Source organism: Falco cherrug, chromosome 7, assembly GCF_023634085.1.
Source record: "Falco cherrug isolate bFalChe1 chromosome 7, bFalChe1.pri, whole genome shotgun sequence".
Classification (NCBI taxonomy): Eukaryota; Metazoa; Chordata; class Aves; order Falconiformes; family Falconidae; genus Falco; species Falco cherrug.
In genome coordinates this window covers 18,663,172-18,682,945 of record NC_073703.1, presented here as the reverse complement: position 1 = coordinate 18,682,945, position 19,774 = coordinate 18,663,172, and the positions used below count along the sequence as shown (strand labels likewise).

Sequence of the window (19,774 nt, the reverse complement as noted above, 5' to 3'; positions counted from 1 at the left end):
GTTATAAAATCCAAAGCCAGGAAAGTATTAACCTCTCAACCAGTAGCTATACCAATGTCATATTATCCTCCTCAGATCGGCTTATACTAACAGTCTTTCCAAGGTCAGAAGTTGTTGCAAAGACTAGAGTGAAATATTAACTAGTTCTATGTTCACATTGTACCCTACTGAATGGACTTACACAGTCAAACACTTCACACGCATACACAAACAAACATATACTTTCGCAGGACAAGTCACCTGAACGTACATACACTGACTTCTGCTGATAAGGATTAGTGATCCTCCTGATGGTATTAAAGAAGTATCTGACTGCACAGACTCTTGCCAACTTTCAGAAACAAACAAAAAATACCACAAACAAACAACCCCCCTTCCCACACCAGACTAACTGAAATAGTCCTGGGTGATCATTTTTTTTGGGTCTGGTTTAGATGTGTTACAATCCAACACAAATAGAATTTTGCAGGACAGTTTTGCTCAGAGGCTTTCTTGACTCTACATACAGCATAAAACTCACCAAATTGTAGCTTCATGGTACTGTCTGCATCCAAACACATGTCCCCACTAAACAAATGGAGGAGTAAATTGCATGGAAATGAAAGACCAGGGGAGCTGGAACTTAAAAAGCTTGCTTTAGCACCCAAAAACAAAGTCACCAAGTTACATCTTCAGTGGACTTTAGAGGCATGTTTATTATTCTTGTTGACAACACAGCTAGCATTCCATAATTTGTTTGGTATTTCGTTTAATGGGTGCCTAAAAACATGCATGATGCTATTACCAAACAACTTCCTTTCCATGCATAGAACAGACGCTTACAGCAAAACAAATCAAATCTGTGTCGCAGATTTTCCATATACAGTTCTGAAATATGTGTTTCCAATAACCAGGCCTATTTAAGGAGTGCCTGCAGCCTTCGTTCTACCATCATGCATCTGTCTGTGCACCCTCCCACTCTTTCCCCCACTCCATCTGTGTCTGTAGGACCACACTGGGAATCAATCAAAAACATACCAGGCTTTTAAAGTGCTGGTAAAGGCAGGCAGAAAATGCAAAAGCAAGCGAAGGCAGGTCATGAAAGAAGAAACATTGACTTGCACCAGTCAGTCCACTATTCTTTCACTCCGTATACAGTTTAGATCAGTCACCAACCAGCTTCTACCATTGAAACAATCAAAAAAAAGTGTTATTTCAAGATGTGAAAGGCTGCCTTCAGGCAAGCAGAGGAAAAAAAAAAAATAACCCCACCAGTCACATTCGAAATCCTGGTTCATCTCTCTAAATCTTTTCCAGCTGTAGTGTATCTTGTTGGAGGTGAACAGACCAGACTCAGACACAGATTTCAGGATGCAGATTCAGATGAGCTATGAATGTATCTATACAAGGGTGTAATGATGTTCTTTTGCCCAAGTAATTCCTGTCATATAACATTTCTTTTGCTGCTATCAAGATAATGCCTTTATAGAGCTAGTTATTATGGCCCTAAGATTTCACACCTTAGATTGGTACAAATTAGTCAGGCTCCTATTGGGTTTTTTCCTTATATATAATTTTACAGTTAATTACATTAAATTTGTCTATCACTTTATGTACCACAGTGTCTCTACAATGCTCCACAATCAGTTAAGTCTTCACTTTACCCTAAGTAACCTGGGTAACTACTGTTTGGTGTTTGTACAGCATTATTACAAAATAGGTTCTCAGAATACACTAGATTTAGTTATGTTTCATTTTACATTTAAACTACATATGCCAAGCCATTTCTACAAGAAAGTCATACACAGTATATATCGATATCATTTACAATGCTTAAGCTAGCTTTTGTTGAACTGCTGCTCTATGTGGGAGATTACTGTTAGCTTTGAAGAAGTATCATTTTATCAGGTTAGGTAGAAAAAGATTCAATATTTTCTTTACAGCCCTGTGCTAGATTCATCTAAATTCACAATCAGTTCATACTGACTGGAAAAAAACAAGAACAAAACCAAAGTATCTTCTCATTGACAATGTTCAACATTTTGTATTATTTTCTTATTTTAAAGGAATACACTTCTAGTTCATGACATGTGCAGAAGGTAACCACTGTCTTTTGCTGTTCCTACCACTTGTTCTGGTAAAATTCCTTCTTCTCTTTAATCATATCATATGTCTTAACACATACATGTCAGTTAAAGCTCACATGACCAGCAAGCTTCATTGCATTCTTAAATGTGTTGATAAATGTATCAGCTTCTAAACTCTGTCTGTTTTATCATTTTGAAGACAAGGTCGGAAGTATGATGAACCCTGAACAAACCAGTCAAGGTCAGGCTTAGATAAGCCTCCTCATAATGTGATGATTACGCTTTTTCTGAGCAACACAATTTGTGCAGACTGCTTCTCAAAACATAAATTTGACAGTGCTGTGCAGTTTGCAACTGCACTCCCGAGCTGATACAATTTCAGTGGAATTTGAACAGTACAAGCTGCTATTTGCCACAACCTTTTACCTACAGTATTACATTCCAAAAGCTATTTCCAAATTTTATTGAAACAGTGGCACTTCATGTACAGTAACAGAGCATTCATGGTTAAGTAGTACAATTCTGGCCTGTTGTGTTGTAGGGTCAGATTAAGTAATACAAATTTTTGTACTAGATTAAAACCAGTAGGGGATTCATATTAATTTCTGCTCTAGCACTTGCAGTTATGAAGAAATCAATCTTTAATTAGAAAAACATTCATTTTTTAATTTATTATTAAATTACAGGCAATGATGACCCCACAGAGGTACGTTATGGAAGAGTAAAACTTTTGCTACTGTTAAATGGAAATAGTCTGGTCTCAGTCTTAATAAACAGGCAATGGAAGTTAAGAACAATCACAGCCATCTCAAGACCACCACAAGCAAAAGACATAACACAAAACTGAGTTAAAACTGTAGCAAAGAATATTAGCATCTTAATAACTGTGGCTTTATATAAAAATCTCTATTTAAAAAAAGCCTACCACCACATCAGTGAGCATGAAAAAAGAACCACACATGACAAATAACCCTGCTCTGTTCTCTTATCAGATCACCCTGAATATGTTTCTAACATGATTTCAAAACAGATCTATGTGGCATTTTAATCACAGATTAAATGCACTGTACATGACTTGCCAACCGATCTGACACCTCCAGCAGCTGAAAAATTCTGTTGATTTAACACTGGCACAAAAGTTACTTCTTTTCTCCCTGTAAAAACTTCCTTTTTGGCCTAATACATATCACAAAACAATTTTATTCAGCATACCAATTTGGATGATACAGAAGCCACATATGAAGTTACCACCTTATGCATACAGACTCCAATATACCCTGCTCTAGCAAATATCAGTATCCATATTTTCTGTATGATAAACCACTTATTACAGCATTTACACACCTGTTCTCTTCATTAAATACAACAGAATGGCCCTTTCCACTAATCTTTGATGTAAATTTCTTGTATCCCACAATCCAATATAAATCTTTCTAACTTGCAGTAATATAAAAAAGATAGTTTAACAGGTCAAGGAGCTTCAATTGTATAAAACATGATTTTCACACAAACTGCTGGGTACTCCGATAAATTATAAAAACAATCAACATCATATGTAAGATGACAGCAGATCACCCATCTAACTCTCCACAGAAACTGGTTATAGTTTCCTGACAGATGATACATCAAACTCAACAACTGATCTCAGCCAGTAGACATAGGGGTAATGCTGGGCTTCAAAAAATCATTAAGAATACTAATACTGCTGAGATTAAAAAAAAAACCAAACACAACACAACAACAACAAAAAAACCAATCACCAAACACCTTCCAACTATGCATGATTAAAGTTTTACTTAAAATAAAAACAACAATCAGAAAAGCAGAACTGCTGCTCAGAGCAACATTAATTAATTAAATTTCACTTTTGAATATCTTATTAAATTTACGATTAGATAGGCTATGTCATGCAAGTAAATAAATGCTATTTATAACTATCACTAAGCCACAGCAACCCAGTCATAGAGCCATTTCCCAGACTGTTATTGTTATGCCAAACAGACTACTCTTTCATTTCTTGTCAGTCGTAATTACAGTTCCATAATTGAAATACAGTAAATTACCATGCAGTAACTTTGAAAGATGGTTCACTGAGGTTAAGCTGTCACTACAATTACTGTATAATAAAAAAAGATAATTTAGATGTTCTACTTCTCTCTCAAAGAAAAAAATTAATTCAGTTCAAGCAGCTCAGATGAGTCAAATATCTTCATGATGATGTAAACAAAAAGAAACAACACATTCAAGCAAAGCCAAAAAATCTCAGGTAGAAGTCCTAGGCTACATAAATAAATCAGTGTATATAAACTTTTCTACCACTCTAGAAAATTGCACATTCAAAGCCAATCCTTTAAAAGAATACTCTTTATCAAAATCAGTCACACAGTAACTATTTAGCTTCCATATGTGCTCCTATTTGGCTCATAGAGCATATAAAGCTTTGGAAACTTCTTTCAAGTTCCAAGCTTAATTTTAATTCAGTTCTACATCATGTTTTCAGCCATGATCGGTAGGATAACTGCAACTCAACACCAATAAGGTGTAAGTAAAAGATAAAAACTAGCACAGATATTTCTAAGCATAAAACCAGGCCTACAATTTTGACTTACATAGGTCAAGCACAGCTTCCCTGTAGAAATTTTCTCAAATATTTAACAGAAATAAAATGAGGGAAGGGGATATGGAAATGACATAAATAACTGTCATTGTAAAAATAATGCTCAAAATTTTTATTTTGAGAAAGAACTGTCCCCTTAAAAAAACACCAATCTTTCAATAAATTCTTAGTTGCTGTCTCTGTGAAGATAACTTCACAAAGGAAATCTTTTGGAAAACAGTAACAGATATGTACATCTGAAAACTGTTCCTATTCTCCCCCTCACAAAGACTTCCTGCTGATGCTGGAAGAGGCAATTCCTTCAGTTCTTTTTTACTCCTGGCTGCTTCTAGACACCCAACCCCTGCTACTTCCCTCGTGTTGGCATTCATGTGACCATACAGTAAACAAGATAAGCTCAATAAATGAAAAGGACACACAATGAAACAAACATAAAACCACCCTAGTAGTAAGTGGTTGAAGGGACAAGGCGGGACAATGTAACCAGGGAACAGGACATGACACAAGGAGCTGAAGGTAGGAACAGTGGGCTGCAATGAACTTCAGAGAACTGCTAGAAGCTCCAAAACTATTGCAGCAGCATCACTGGCAAAGCATACTTGGCACTCTTCAGGGCATCCACAAGGTTTCAGTGATTCCATTTAACCCAAAGACAAGCAAATGGTCCTTTGTACTATACTCCCATCTATTCTCTCACAAAGTCTGCTATGAAGGAAATGTAGTAAATAACTGCTCGAAGAAAGGGCCGCAACTTCAGCTGTGACAAACAATCAAAACATTATGTAAGTGTATGAAATAAAACCTATTCTCAGCAGCTAAGTCTCCTAGCCCAAATCTTTACTTATTATTTTGCTAAGAAAACAGCAGTATCTGAAAGCATCTAGTATAGACATATGTGAGAGGTTTGATTTTTCCCTGTAAAGGTTAACTGCAATCACTTTTTTCACCTCTGTTGCTTCCTCCAGGCTCTGTTGCAGATCAAGCACTTCTTTATCGTGTTTCTCTTTAAGTTTATCCATCTCCATGTCATGGCTAGATACTTCTTCTTTTAGTGCTCCTTTTAAAGCTGTAAGCTCCCTCTCTCTCTTTCTCAAAATCTCTTCTTGTTGATCTTTTGCTATTAATACTTCTTGCAGATCCTGCTTCATTTGCATGAGCTCCTAAAGAATAAAATTAAACACAATTGCATGACAAATGGCTCCAATGGATGTTCTGTGCTTCAGGAAGGAAAGCATATAAATTCCCCAAGGCCAACTTTATTTCATATGACCAACATATTTCTTTGTGGCTTTTTTAGTAAGCTAAAAGTTTACTAAACCTTAAGATTATTAGAAGTATAACATAAAGCTGATGTTTTATGCAACAGGTCAACACACCTGATGCTGCAAAAGCATGAAAAAATTTGGATGGGGTATGTTATTGCTGTCCGTAAATAAATTGTACTCTTAGTTTGATTCCTGCTTTAACAACTCCCTCAGTCCTACCTTCTGTGGCAGAGAGGTAGGTAAGAACAAAGAAAAACCTTTTTTTTCCCCACACTGCAAGAGAGGTGAACCCAATGATAATTCTTTGTTGTCTTTTCTGCTGGAAAGAATAAAGTTGCTTCTACAGGTGCTGAAGACAAAACAAGTGCTTCACAACCAAGTCCATATCTTTACACTCTTCCTCCTCCCACCATGTTCACCCTAGAAGTCATTTCCCCTCTCCAGATTGCTGGGAAGGAAGGGGGTAGTCAGTGAATTTGAAGAATAAACACACACGTGCATGTATACAAACACAGAATATAACAATAACAACTATCAAAAATGTACCGCTTCAAGAATTATCTAATTCGGTAATTCTCAAGCTGTGAATAACTGCACTTTCAAAAAAACTGTGAACTTCCCCTGCACTGAAGCAGGATCAGCACATCTAAACGTTCCTGATACACATCATCTATTCTGTTCTTAAAAGCATACCATGAAAGGGATTCTACTACTGTCTGGATAACCATGTTCCACTGCTTAATTATGCATATTGATAGAAAATGTTTTCCAACACTTGCTTTAAATGTCTGCAGCTAAGTCTCTCATTTCTTAGTCTATCCCTACATAACATAGAAAAATTGATCGTCTCCTTTATAGCAACATTCTACAACACGTTCTTCTGACTCTTCCCTCACTCCTCCACTCAGATTAAAGTCCTTCTTCACAGGTAATGTTTTTCAGTACTATCACCACCATTCCAGATATTCCCTTACCTACACACAACTTTCAACTGCAGTGCCTGAGATTTAAGACAGTAATTTAAGAGAGTAATCAAATCTCACCTACACAAAACAAGCTAGTTATTCTACTCGGCATGTCCTGCATACAAACACCTTTAATATTCCTGAGATCTATTGTCTGTGGTTTTGCTCCCTATTTCGCATTTTATCATTTAGCTTCCATTTCTTAAAGCTAGCTTTCTGCACTAGTATTAAAAAAAAAAGTTAATTGTTTTGGTACTACCAAGTATTAAGATAACTCTGAACTCTAATCTTCCTTTTGAACCATTATGCACTGATACTCTTACACACCCTTATCAACAAATTTAATAAGCAGTGTTCCCTATTTCATCATCAGTAAATTACTATAACCAGGGATACAACCTATTCCTCTTTAACCCCAAGGTGACAAGAACCCCCTAACTCTTTTGTTCCTTTTCAGACTCTATCCCTTCTCTTCTCTACCTGGCCCCATCAACAAAGTCAACAATTTAAAGATTGCTTTGGTGAATATTTACCTTTTCTTAGTTGAATCTCACTTGGCCTTGCTAATACATACACCTTCTTTAAACTTCTGTTTCCTGTTGTGAAGCAAAATCCTATCTAACTGTTAAAACTGACTGAGATGATTATCTGGTAATAGTGGATAACTTGGCTGTTCCTCAACCAATATGTTATTTGTTCTCCCATTCTATGAGATAATGGTACTTATATTTTGTATTCCTTTTAGTATTAATGTAGTTGTTACAACATGCTTGCTTAGGTCATCTAATAATGGTATATTGTTTCGGACTGATTGAATCGGAAAAGCTAAGGCATGAATTTCTTCTACCTGTATCTTAGTTCCCACTTTTTATGCAGTTCTTCTGATTTTTTCATTCTCCTTCTGGTACTTTATAACTAACCTCAATCAGAACCTCTTTCTCCCCTTCATCGGTATGTTTTGCATTATCCAGTTCATCATGCATCTCAGAGAGCTGGTCCTGAAGATCTCTGATCTCAGTCTGGTGTTGTTCCTGCTCCATCTTCACTTGAAAAAGCCTCATCAGGAAAAATAAGACAGGATTTCTTAATTTTTAGAAATAGTAATTTGTTCTTTCAAGTACTAAAAAGATACAAGCATCTATTCCCATGTTCCCCACAAGGGAATGGGATATAATGAGGCAGAAAAATGAAACATCAGAGGGGTAAAAATGAGAACTCTTCGGTAGATATTTAAGTGGAAAGTTGTACTTTTAAACTACATAGTAATTTTAAAGCTGCATTTAAACTAAAGCATTCAAGTGCTTCCATATTTTAAAGACCTGAACTATATATTATGACCATGAATCATTACAGCAATTCACACTAAGAGGAAGACTATAAATTCAGCAGTCTTTCTCTTCCTCCCAGATACTCCAAAAACATGGCACTCTCAAACGGCAGAAACATTTCCTACAATAACAAACGTCACTCTGATTCCTTTATCATATTCTGAAGACACAGGTACTTTTAATCTAAAAGGTTTAAGAAAAGACATAAATTCCAATAAGTAACTTTTTTTAGAATTAACTCACTCCTCTAGGTTTTGCCTGAGTTCCTTCTCACTTTCTTCCAGCTGCTTTTTTAAGGCTTCTTTTTCACATATACTTTCATCAAGTTGCAACTGAAGATCTTTCAGGCTTGCTCGTGTAGCATCTCTCTCTTCTTTGGAATTTTGCTGATTCTGAATTTTGTACACCAAAAGTTAAGCAAGATAATAAACTAAGTATAAATCAATCAAAGGCTCTTTTTTATTATATGAAAGAAGCCATTCCAAGACTTTGATATTTTTCACTTGTAGAAGTGCTTATTAATCTAAGAATACTAAAAGCTGGGAATGCTTACTAAAACACACAAAGCACTGCTTTTTTATTTTTATTAGAAATGGGAGAAGTGAAGTCTCCTCAGTACTATCTAATCAGTTTCAAGTATATGGATTCTTATCACAGATTCAAAATGTAAACCAAAAGAACCCAAACTGTTCTTCTCATGTCTTCAGAGCATAGTTGTACTTAATTTCTTTGAATTCAGCACTGTAAAAATAATGCTGTAAGTAACAAACAGCAGCTACACGAGTAATACAGTTTGTCTTTGATTCCAATCTGTCTCATCACAGTCAACAGATTAACATTTAACTTTGCAGATAGCCAAGAAATTTTATGTGCATGTGCTTAATATTTTTCTTTACTGCTCCAAAGCCATTCTCAAATACAAAGAAGAAAGATTCCTTAAAAAGGTTAACTATGCTATGAGCAGCTGCGCTTAAAATAAAGTCTTCTGTGAAAGAACAGGTATATCTAGATTAAAAGGAATATGAAGCAAAAAAGATTCAGCTGGTTAATCAGTTATCACGTACAAAAATATATTTGAAATAGTCAAAAGCTTTATAATAACGAAGTGCCATACCCTAATTTCTAGATCCAGTTTTTTCTGTAATTCTTCCACCTTCCTTTCAAGTTCTGCTTTTTGTTCTACCAATGCTTTTACTTCAGCCGAAGAATCTGAAACCTACAATTAAATAGAGATGTTAATTCCCACAAAGTCAAAATGGTCTTTGTAATTGTTTTTTAAAATCTAAAGTAAAGCTACAAGCAAGGTTAATAAAGTGTAGCATCAACTGTCTGAGCTCACCAGGGACTTTTCATATGGGTCAAGCCAAGCTAATATTTTCAAAGGAACCATGATTTGATTTTCATAAAACTTCTTGATAATTGCTCAAGGCACATTGCCAATAATACAAAAAATACACAAACCTAAAGCAAAATTCAAATTAGACAAACATATGAATTAAATCACGAGTACTTCGGGCCAGATTTGACTGGGGTATCACCAATTACACAAAATGGACATCAAAGGGATTCATGCTTATATGTCAAGACAGATTTTCAAACACTGCTTTTCAGTAATTTTTTAAGATGTGCTTTATATTTTCATTTTGACTCATTATAGCCCAGGATAATGTATTCATCAAAAATAAGCATTTAATCCTTCTTAGACCATCATTGCAACAACTGGACATTTCTTCATTTTGTTTTAGAACCTCCACATAGCAGGAAACAAAAACTTTTCAGTAGGCAGACTGTTAAATGCTATTACTGTAATATGGCTTTTAAACAACACTCTAGTTTAGTGCTTTCCTAAATCACACATTAAAATACTCTCCCCACTTCAATTATCTGTTTACATCACTATAGTGAGAAGATGCTCCACCATTTTTTACAAATACATATGTTAGCTTCAATCCAACATCCTTTTAATGTTCATGTTAAGTTTGCATCTCTCTCCTTCTAAAACATAGGAGCAAAATGTAGAAGCTCTCATGGCAGACTGCTTTACATTAATTTTTAATTATCAACAATTAGATTTCCCATAAGTCACCTCATTGCATGACTAAAATTAAGCTATACTACTGAGGGACTACAAGAACAGTCTAACTGAAGTCAGTGAGGGGATTCCAATTTTTAAAGCCCTGTTTGAACGCAGCATTACTACAAAACAAGCCAAAACAACTTAAAAAAAAAAATCTTTACCTGAGTCTTCCCAGCAGCTCTCGACTTTAAGGTCTGAATTTTCTCAAAAACCAAGTTGACCTTCCTCTTTGTTGCATCGTCATTATCAGCACTTCTAAGACACAGACAGTACAAGTAAGCTATGATATATATGATCAAAGGTACTATTTTGTTAACATTAAAACAAATTCAGAGTGTCCAAACTATTGAAAATCACCACCATAGGAAAAAAAACCCCCAACACTCTAATGTGAACTAGTCAGAAATTACCTTAAACACTTCAAAGAAACCCTTTAAATGGAGGCTGCTAAAAATTTATATTCTATATTCTGAATGTTTAGAAAATAATTTAAAAAGTCACTGAACTCTTTAATTGCAACTCTCTTCTACAAGTCCATAGCTGTGGAAAGACAGGTATTCAACATGTATATTATTCAAACATACTGAAATTATAAGTAATTAGTACTAGGTTTTTCAAGTCCTGACTACTGCACCATAAAATAACACTTTAACAGTTCACAGACCCTGCTACATCAGGAATGCAAAGAAATTTAAATGCATCATGTATATTTTAATTCATTTCTCCTTCCCACATTTTTCAATAAGTTATCATCAGAAAATACCAAGGAAAAGAGTTACAGGTGGACAAAGGATTAAATGCACAGCAACAAGAGAGCTTTTGTCAAACCTTACAAGAAAACACTTTGTTGTTGTTGTTTAAAAAGTCCACAAGCTTAAGCTCCCATGAGGTATGATCTGAATTCTTCATGAACCTTCATATCACATGAAGTTTTACTCCAGAAGTATTTATAAGACAAAACCTATTCCGATTCACAAACTTAAACAAATCCTGTACAATACCTTCTGTAAGTCCTGATTGCCTGGGTATCTTGAGATTCTATAATGCCTTAAAGGACATAGCTGAGATGCAGAATTATGAAACAGGCATTTCATTTAATTATAGCTTTGATTTTAGAATTTTACATTTTGAAGGTAATAGAACATAAATATTGTGAAAATACAGTCTCCTCTCCAAAAGTTAATTATGTTTACTAACCCTTCCTTAAGGTAATTGTAAAGTATCTGTTTAGCAGTCTCTTCGTTAGTTTGCTGTGCAAGATCTTGTTGGCCTTTTAAGAGATCAGGAGTTGCCTAAAAAGACAAGATAAAATGTCAAAAGTTATAATCCTCCAAGGGTTGTAAATACAACCTGTACAATTGAAATTCTCCACTCTATTCTATACATAAACAAAAATGTTTATGTACTGTGGACCTAAAGTTCACAAAGATCTACAGGAGTTTCAGTTTGCTGCAAAAAAAAGCATACTCTACACCAAAAGAAAACAATTTTGCATGGAGTTACATATATTTCAGCATTCTACTTTTGTGCATTTATGCTTAAGAATCATCATAACATCATTTACAATAACCTTCTTTGGCCCCACCATCTTTCTTGACCCACAGAAGAATAAGCTGTTTCAGAAACCATATTTTCTATACCTGCAACTATGGGAATAACTTTTTATATTTACATTTCTCCAGAACAATTCTGATATTCCATTTGCAAGTGTTGCGTGATAGGAATTTGTTCTAATGAAAAGCATAAAAATATGCATTCAACAGTATGACCATTTTAGTATGCTAGAGTGCAAAACACAACTTAAAGAATAAATTAAAAATTACCTGTATATTAGGGACAGATGAAAATGTTTTTACAGAAATCTTTTTCGTTCCTGAATCAGATGGAACTGTGATTCGGTTTGGCAACAACAAAGTAGAAGTTACTGTTCTAATTTCCTCTCTCTTATTCTCTCCTGGGAGTGTAGACGACCTAAACATCAAGCTGTCTGTATCAGCTCCATTTTGTTTATGGTATTGCAAAGAATTGAAATTGCTGTTCTGAGTGTCTTTATCAGGCATTTGCAGTTTTCCAATACTACGAGCAGAAATCTTCATCTCTCTGGAAGGTGGTTTTTGATCTCTGGATAACTGCTTGTGAAGGCAAACTTTAGATGGTCTCAGCAAGTGCTCGGCTGACTTACCCAAGCTTTTACTGCATTCACCTAAATAATCTGAATCTACATCAAGCCCTAATGATAAGGCACTATCAACGCTTCTTGATCTTTTACGATCATCTGGATTAATTCTATTCCTTTTTCCTGACCTACCTCTTCTGTGAGGATCAACTTTCTTGTCAAACTTTTCAATTAGCTGATCTACTCCTGGAAGTGAACCAGTGTCAATATCACGACCAGTTCCAGGCAAAAATGGGATATATCTCCTGTTTTCATGCCGATTAACATTGTCTGCATAGATGGCATACTCTTGGTCATCAAGTAAAAATTTGTATAAGGAATTTGCGGAAGTGGGAGTAGCTGATGAGGACGATGATCTTCTTGAGTAATCCAATACTGGCCCAGCTGAATCTTGTCTGCGGAAGGGAAGAACATCTGGTCTAGATTTTCTTGTCTCCGGATATACAGTGGGACTAACACAAGGGGATCCTCCTGCAGATGAAAATGATTCTGAAACACACACTTCACTGGGGCCGATTGTGCCACTGGGACAATCCAACAGCTGCTTATTTTGATCTTCTGCTTCCACTAACCTGTTTAACTGTATCTTTTTTGAATTCACTTTGGTTGGCTCTGCAAGATACGTATTTGTTTTCTGCAGGGACACTACTTTAGATGAGGAAATCCAAGGTTTTGCTTCCGTTTTTTCATCCGCAAAAGATTTAGACTCACTGCACACAGAAGACTGGTAATTATCCAAATTCAAGTTATTTTTTTCAGGATCATAAGGCTGTAAAAGTTCAGGATGTCTTTGAAAGTTCAACAAATTGGAGGATTTCATTGTTCCATCTTTAAAATCTGATATTCCATTTTCCTTTTCATCCATATTGGTTATCTTTAGGCTTTTAAGCACACAGGGCTGCATGTGCTGCGTTCCAGGAAATTTTGTGTGTTCACTGCTTTTGTCCTCCAACTTAAAAGCAGTATTGGAGTCTGCGGCTGGCTTGCTTACAGTTTGAGAAATTACTTGCTGTTCTTTTCCAGAAGGAGGAGGATTTTCTGACAAACATCCTTCTGTATTGTTTAGTACGATGTAAGGATGTCCATCAATTCCTTGGACTCTAATACTGACACCATAAGACCCTGTCCTAGAGTTTTGTGCATTTCTAGATTTATGAGTCTCCTCACTCGTGAGTTCAAGAGTGACTTCATAGTCCTGCTGCATGTGCTTAAAACCAGAAAAATACGGCTCCATGATTATCAGAGGATTAGAGCTGAATAGAAGAAAAATCACAAAAATGTCACTGTTTTAAATACTCTACATTATTTCATTAATTACCATTCAGTGTGACTATGAAGACTAAGAGTAATACACAAACAAATCAATATACAAGAAATACAAAGTCCAAAGCAAATGCATAGTGATACAAAGACAAATGTCTGACTGCCTGATTCTGTATCAATTTAATGTTATTTTATGACTGTAAATGTTAAGAAATAACAACGGACAAGATTACCTACACAGAGTTGATGCTAGTTGCTTTTGAATCAAATGACTTCAAATAAGCAAATCTAGTACAGCTTTTTGAACCCAAACAGCTTTTGCTTTGGGTGTCTCCACTATATTTACTGGACGACTGTACCTTTCACAAATCAATGTTCATTCTATAGCCAGCAGTTAGTATCAGCCATATTAACATTTAAACATAAGCCCAGAAGAGCGAAACACAACCAGGCAGTTTTAGGTTATGAGTTTTGGGTCACTAAAGCACTGCAAAGAAGGTTGATATCCTCATGCCTTTGAGATGCGCTTTTATGTACCTGGTTTTCAATATTTGTTTCTAAAGACATCTGATAATAATTTTTTTCATTTATTATCTTGTTGTCATCCATAAGAATAAACTTTCCTACAGATAAATTTGACAATCCCCCAATTGTAGGCTTGTTCCAGAAAACTCCATTTGCTATTTTAAAACAGATATTTTGCTGAACAACAGAAATGGAATAATATGGCTAGTATATATTACCTTTTTCAGAAGCAATAGGTATGGTAACTCCAGCCTGTATGTCCCAAAACTGTTTTCAGTTCTAGAAAACAATAAAATAAACCCCACCTGCACTTCTAATGTTAAATGCCATTCTTTCTTTCTCTAAAAGCTGGTTTTGTGGGTGTTTTACTTTACTGTCCGTTGCATATTATGAGCCAACTGTCTAGTGGCAGAGGCAATGCAGTGACAGTAGGAGCTGTGTCTACAAAAGAATGAAACACAGGGCTGTCAGACTGATGCAAAACCTGGAGGGAATAAACTTTTGAACTGAGCTGGAGAGTTGAGTAATCACTGAAGCCTGACAAAACCAAGATCACTAATCAATGGTGAATAATCATCAAGAGGAAACAAACAACAGGATGTCTCATGGAAAAACAAACCTCCACAACCAGTTTCACCCTCCTGCGTATCTCAGCATGAACCATATCCCTCAGGTAATTCTAATCAACAGCAGAATTATGATTTTTTTCCCTGACAGTGAATTAAAAAGTTTGGCTTGATATTCATATTATGCTAGTTTCCATGCAAGTACTCCTTCTAGCAGGAAAGATCCCCTCAAAAACTTCTTCCTCTCCCTAAAAACCAACAGCTCCTCCTCAACAGGAGGTTTACTTCATCCAAAAAAAGCAGCAAGTTTCTCTAAATGCAATGCTACATGTATCAATAAATAATTTTAATGAAGAAAAAAAGCAGTCTCACAGTCAAAGACTTCCTTAGATATTAAAAGATTTGGTGAACTAGTTAAATACATCAAAATGAATTCAGGGGTTAAATTAACTTGGTAAAGGGAAGTAAAGAGACACTACAGATTTGATCTCCATTTAAGACCTCCTGGAGCAGGAACAGAAACAGAACAAGGGAAAAACCAAGATAAGCCAAAGAAAGCTAATCGAAGTGGAAAAATGAAGCAGCAAGAACAGTGAAAGGGAACAGCAAGGACCAATCACTTAAATTATCTTGGGCCTCCATTCTGTGTATTTCTCCATACTACTTTACTTTCTTTGCTGAATACTCATAACATCTCACATTAATTACAATGTTTCAATATATAAGCTGAGACAAAAATGACAAAGTAAAAATAGCAGAAGCTGATTCTAAACACCCAGAGCCAATGAAGAGATCTCCTTTGACTTAGTGGGCACTGAAATCAGCTTCTGAGCTGCACTGATGGTGGATGACACAACAAAGGAGGAAAAAAGATAGCACTGTACAGAGTTGTAACACAAACTATACACTGTATATCTAATGAATGGCTGCTGGAGGTAGGAAAGAAACCAGGCCCTCCACTCCATTCTTTAAACTGTTGAGTGGGTGCAACTGCATTTATTAATGTCTCAAAATGCTCAAGGCAACAAAATGGAACTGTTTTTTAAAGTTCAAAAGTTGTTTTCAAATAAAAGCAAGCATTTTGAAGTTTTTGTGCTTTCCATTTTTGTATTACCGTTACATTATACGATGTTGATCAGAAGTTACTATTACAGGTATGTAATGAGATAAAAATTTAAATTACTTCAACTTTTTGCAAAATAAAATTTATGCAATAAAGTTTCTCAGACTTCTAAACCAAATCTGCATGATTGTCTAGGGAAAGTGTTAGCAAGACACAATTTTGTAACTGAAAATTACTAACAAAGAGACATCAAACAGCCCATGAAAAAAAGCAACAAAATTCTGTATCTTCTAAAGAGCAAGAAAGTGTTTGAAGTGTCTCAATTAATGTTTTCAGAAAATACAAATTATTCAGAACTCTATAAAAAGAATTCTAGTTTGCAGAATACAGTGTGCTGATACTACTCTAAGTAAATTAAAATCACTCAAGGCGTATTTGCATGTGAACGTGTAAGTGAAAAAAATCATGATCTCTACACAGTTGGTAGCATACATCTGCAGTAGATGAATACATAAATGTCTTTTAAAAGGCTCTCCACTTGCAACTCTAGCAAGATTAGAAATGCCACCAACAAATTTAGAAAAATTACTTATGAAAGGTTACACTACACTTTAAAGCTGTATGTACTAGCAGACGTATAAAAACAGTAAAGTTCCTCTGAATTTGCCAATAGCGGTAACAATTAACAACCATAAGAAAAAGGCATTAATAAAAATAAAACAAAATTTTTTTAAAAAAAATCTTTAAAAAAAAGGACTTAAATTAATCTGCATGGAGAACAGATAAACAATAAATTACAATATGCCTAATTCCAGGCAACTGCAAAAGCTGAACTTTCAAACATGTTGCAAAGTTGCTAAAAATATTAGAGAAGGGGTTGGGGTGGAGGGGTGTCAAAACCAACCACGAAACACCAAAACCCCCAGTGTACAGTGGAAATAGAATTTAGGTTAATAATCTATCTTATATTAACCATTAATATATTTAATTTGATTTGTCTCTAAAACTATAAAGAAGTGTATTTGTCTTCTTCATGTGCATTACACTAATAAAACTTAATTTTACTATACAAAACAATAAAATCTTGTAGAAATCAAAGTGCTAAACCAACATTTTTTTAAATAAAGCATTTTATCTTTCTGGAACTGTGAAAAAAATTATATATATAAATCCCTGCTACATCTACAAGATAATAAGACAGCTGGCCCTACCATTCAAAGAGTTGAAGGCTTTATTTAGGGTTTTTATTTTATAGGATGTCAAGCAGCAGTGGATAATATACCCCATGAACTACATAATATCAAAAAGTTATTTTACAGTATACCAAAAAAATGGTTTTGCAATATTGTAAACATTTTTTACCTAAAAAACACATTACTGGTTTTCCTTACACACAGTCTTTCTGATGAAAACCTAAAGCCTCTAATAACATTAATTGTTTAATTAGTTATGGTCATATTTCTACACAAACATTGTACAGTTGGCATCTCAGGCTTTGGCAGGCTTACAGCAAAAGATTAAGATAAGAGGACTGAAGCTGTTCCCCTCCCATCTGTCTGCCCCACTCCTCTCATGGATGTCACCATGTCAAAAATGAGAACATCTGAAAACTCCAATGGCTGAGTATACACCTCAGCCACAAAAATTTGCAGACTGGCATACTGCTCAGGTAAATGCAATCAGCCTTGTGTTCCATACTATTAACAACTGAAATTCTGACATCTGATATGGTGGAGGAGCTGACAGCTAGGGACACTGACAGCTACAACTGTCCAGTTTTAATCTTCTTTAAGTCTGCTGAAGCCCTCAAATGTTATGACAGAACAGTTTGTTTACTCTTAAGCTTATGAAAAGAGGTTAGATATTTTAACAGTAGTTAGGAAGACAATTTCCCTGTTTGTGGGGCTGGCTTGTTGTTTCCTTGTAGTTAGTTACAAGCTCTTTTTTTAAATAGGGGGAGAGAGAAATTCCAGTTTTCATGCCAAACTAATACTTTTAATTTTACATTTATGTAGTCTTGCTAGTACTTTTATTTGCTGTCTCAGAGGAGTTTAAAAATACACTTTTCAGAAAACAGAAGCAATGATTCTGCATAAATTCTTAATGAGGTAGAAGACTCATCCCATTATTTTATATAATCAGTTATCTCCTATTTGTGAGGCAAATACTATCACAACAGCATATACAAATTGATCAGGACATAAGAAATGACTACTTCAATAAATTGTTTTCTCTGGAAAGCATTCTACTTGCTAAAACCACAGATGACATAGTCAAGGACATATAATCATCAACATCTTTCAGAGATTAAAAGTTCAGCAGCAGTTCAGAACAATGAAAGTATATTGACATATTCTGATTGGTAAAGTCACTGCTGTTCATACCAAGCTAAATTTTAATGGGCAGCAAATTTTCACCTGAAAACTTGCAAACAGTCCAGAAAAGAAATAGCCTGATTTTCTACAGTGACACCATAAATTTAAACAGCTGCATTTGCTGGTCAACCAGTTAAGTAAATCCAGTCATGTAGAGCAAGTCCAAAAGAACACAGAATTAAAGACCCGAGAAACACAATCAGGCATAAACAAAGCAAATTAATTTCACTAGGTAACACATTAAGTTTTACAGATAGCACTGGAGGGTATTCACTGTATACTCCGGAGAAGTTATTTTATTAGAAATTTCAGCAAAACAGTAACTTTCAGTCACGTATCTCCTTGAAAACTGTCAAGAGCTGAAAGAAACTGACTTAATGACTTCACCATGGACTCAGCCTGAGCCTACAGGCCTAAGCCTTTGTATCTACATAGGCCCTTCCTCATACTGAAACCCCATGAAAACCGTGTGTGGTTACATCCAGTTTCATCAGGCTACAGGGTCAAGCTCTTCAAAAAGTTCCAATATGTTGGTGTGCAAGACAATTACTTCACTTCAATGTTGTATGTTACTGACTTAGAAAATTTCAGCAATAACACTATCCCCAAAAACAGAAGTCCCAGCACACCCTTATCTCAGCTCATACAATCCTCCCTTCTCCTTTTGTGAGCCAGCAACCATGCAGCCACCACTCAGCTTTACTGATCCAAGGGGAGACAAAAAAAAAAAAAAAAAAAAAAAAAAAAGCACCATTTTCTATCAGATCAGCAAGTAAGGCACCAGGGAATGATGGGATCACCTATTTTGGCAGCAACGTGGCCTTGGACTGCTCAAAGCAATCACAAAATTCCAAACTGAATTTGTGTTTTAACTACATTTTCAGGGACAGAAAACTTTAAAAACTTCTGTGAATAAACAAAACTGGCACGCAAAGCAGTTCAGGCCTTTCAGTTTGGGGATTTCTTTTTAAAATAAGCTTTCATAAAGGTGTTTAAATACTCATTTTAAATAGTGGCCTCCAGTGGGTATGAAAGTCCCATGTTTTATCATTACTCAGAAGTGGTTTCATTTTTCTGAACAACTTATTTTTGCCAAAAATCGAAACTATGACATTTTTGTTTATAAAGAGAACTTGTCAGCAGAGGTTCCCATGTCTGAAAATCCAATACTCTGCATGTTCTTCTGTAGCAGTTTGTTCTTTGGTGGTGATATGATACTTTACAAAGAACCACAAGAGAGGAATACTTAAGGTTTAACAGGTCAAAAGCATGTTTTTTTTTTAAAATGCCTCCAAAACATTTCCTTTCACAGCTATTTTAAAGCTAGGTATCATGAGCTATGTGAGACCAGCCTACCAAAAAAAAGAAAACCCCTGTAATTTGGAACCCCAGTTTCTCTCCCTGCCAACACGAGCAGAAAAGCGTGCTTTTGAGAAACATACTCCTGTGCCAGACATGGCTGTTCCCTTCAACAGCTCTGCAGCCTTC

General features: G+C 35.5%; 1 protein-coding gene across 5 annotated transcripts in view; it reads right to left on the bottom strand.

The window, feature by feature from the left end:
• The window catches only part of CGNL1 (cingulin like 1), a 63,908-nt gene that overhangs the window by 33,402 nt on the left and 10,732 nt on the right, over window positions 1–19,774 (bottom strand). For 3 of the 5 annotated variants that reach the window (XM_055715641.1, XM_055715639.1, XM_055715638.1), the window contains exons 2-8: window positions 12,142–13,747; window positions 11,516–11,610; window positions 10,480–10,573; window positions 9,356–9,457; window positions 8,485–8,633; window positions 7,834–7,969; window positions 5,631–5,843 (exon numbers count right to left, since the gene is read on the bottom strand). In XM_055715641.1, coding sequence (XP_055571616.1) covers window positions 5,631–5,843; window positions 7,834–7,969; window positions 8,485–8,633; window positions 9,356–9,457; window positions 10,480–10,573; window positions 11,516–11,610; window positions 12,142–13,728 — 2,376 coding nt within the window. In that variant the 5' untranslated portion in view covers window positions 13,729–13,747. Of the gene's footprint in view, window positions 1–5,630; window positions 5,844–7,833; window positions 7,970–8,484; window positions 8,634–9,355; window positions 9,458–10,479; window positions 10,574–11,515; window positions 11,611–12,141; window positions 13,748–14,500; window positions 16,826–19,774 lie in introns of those variants that run through there. The other 2 variants (XM_005435489.4, XM_055715640.1) reach the window with 2 other exon arrangements.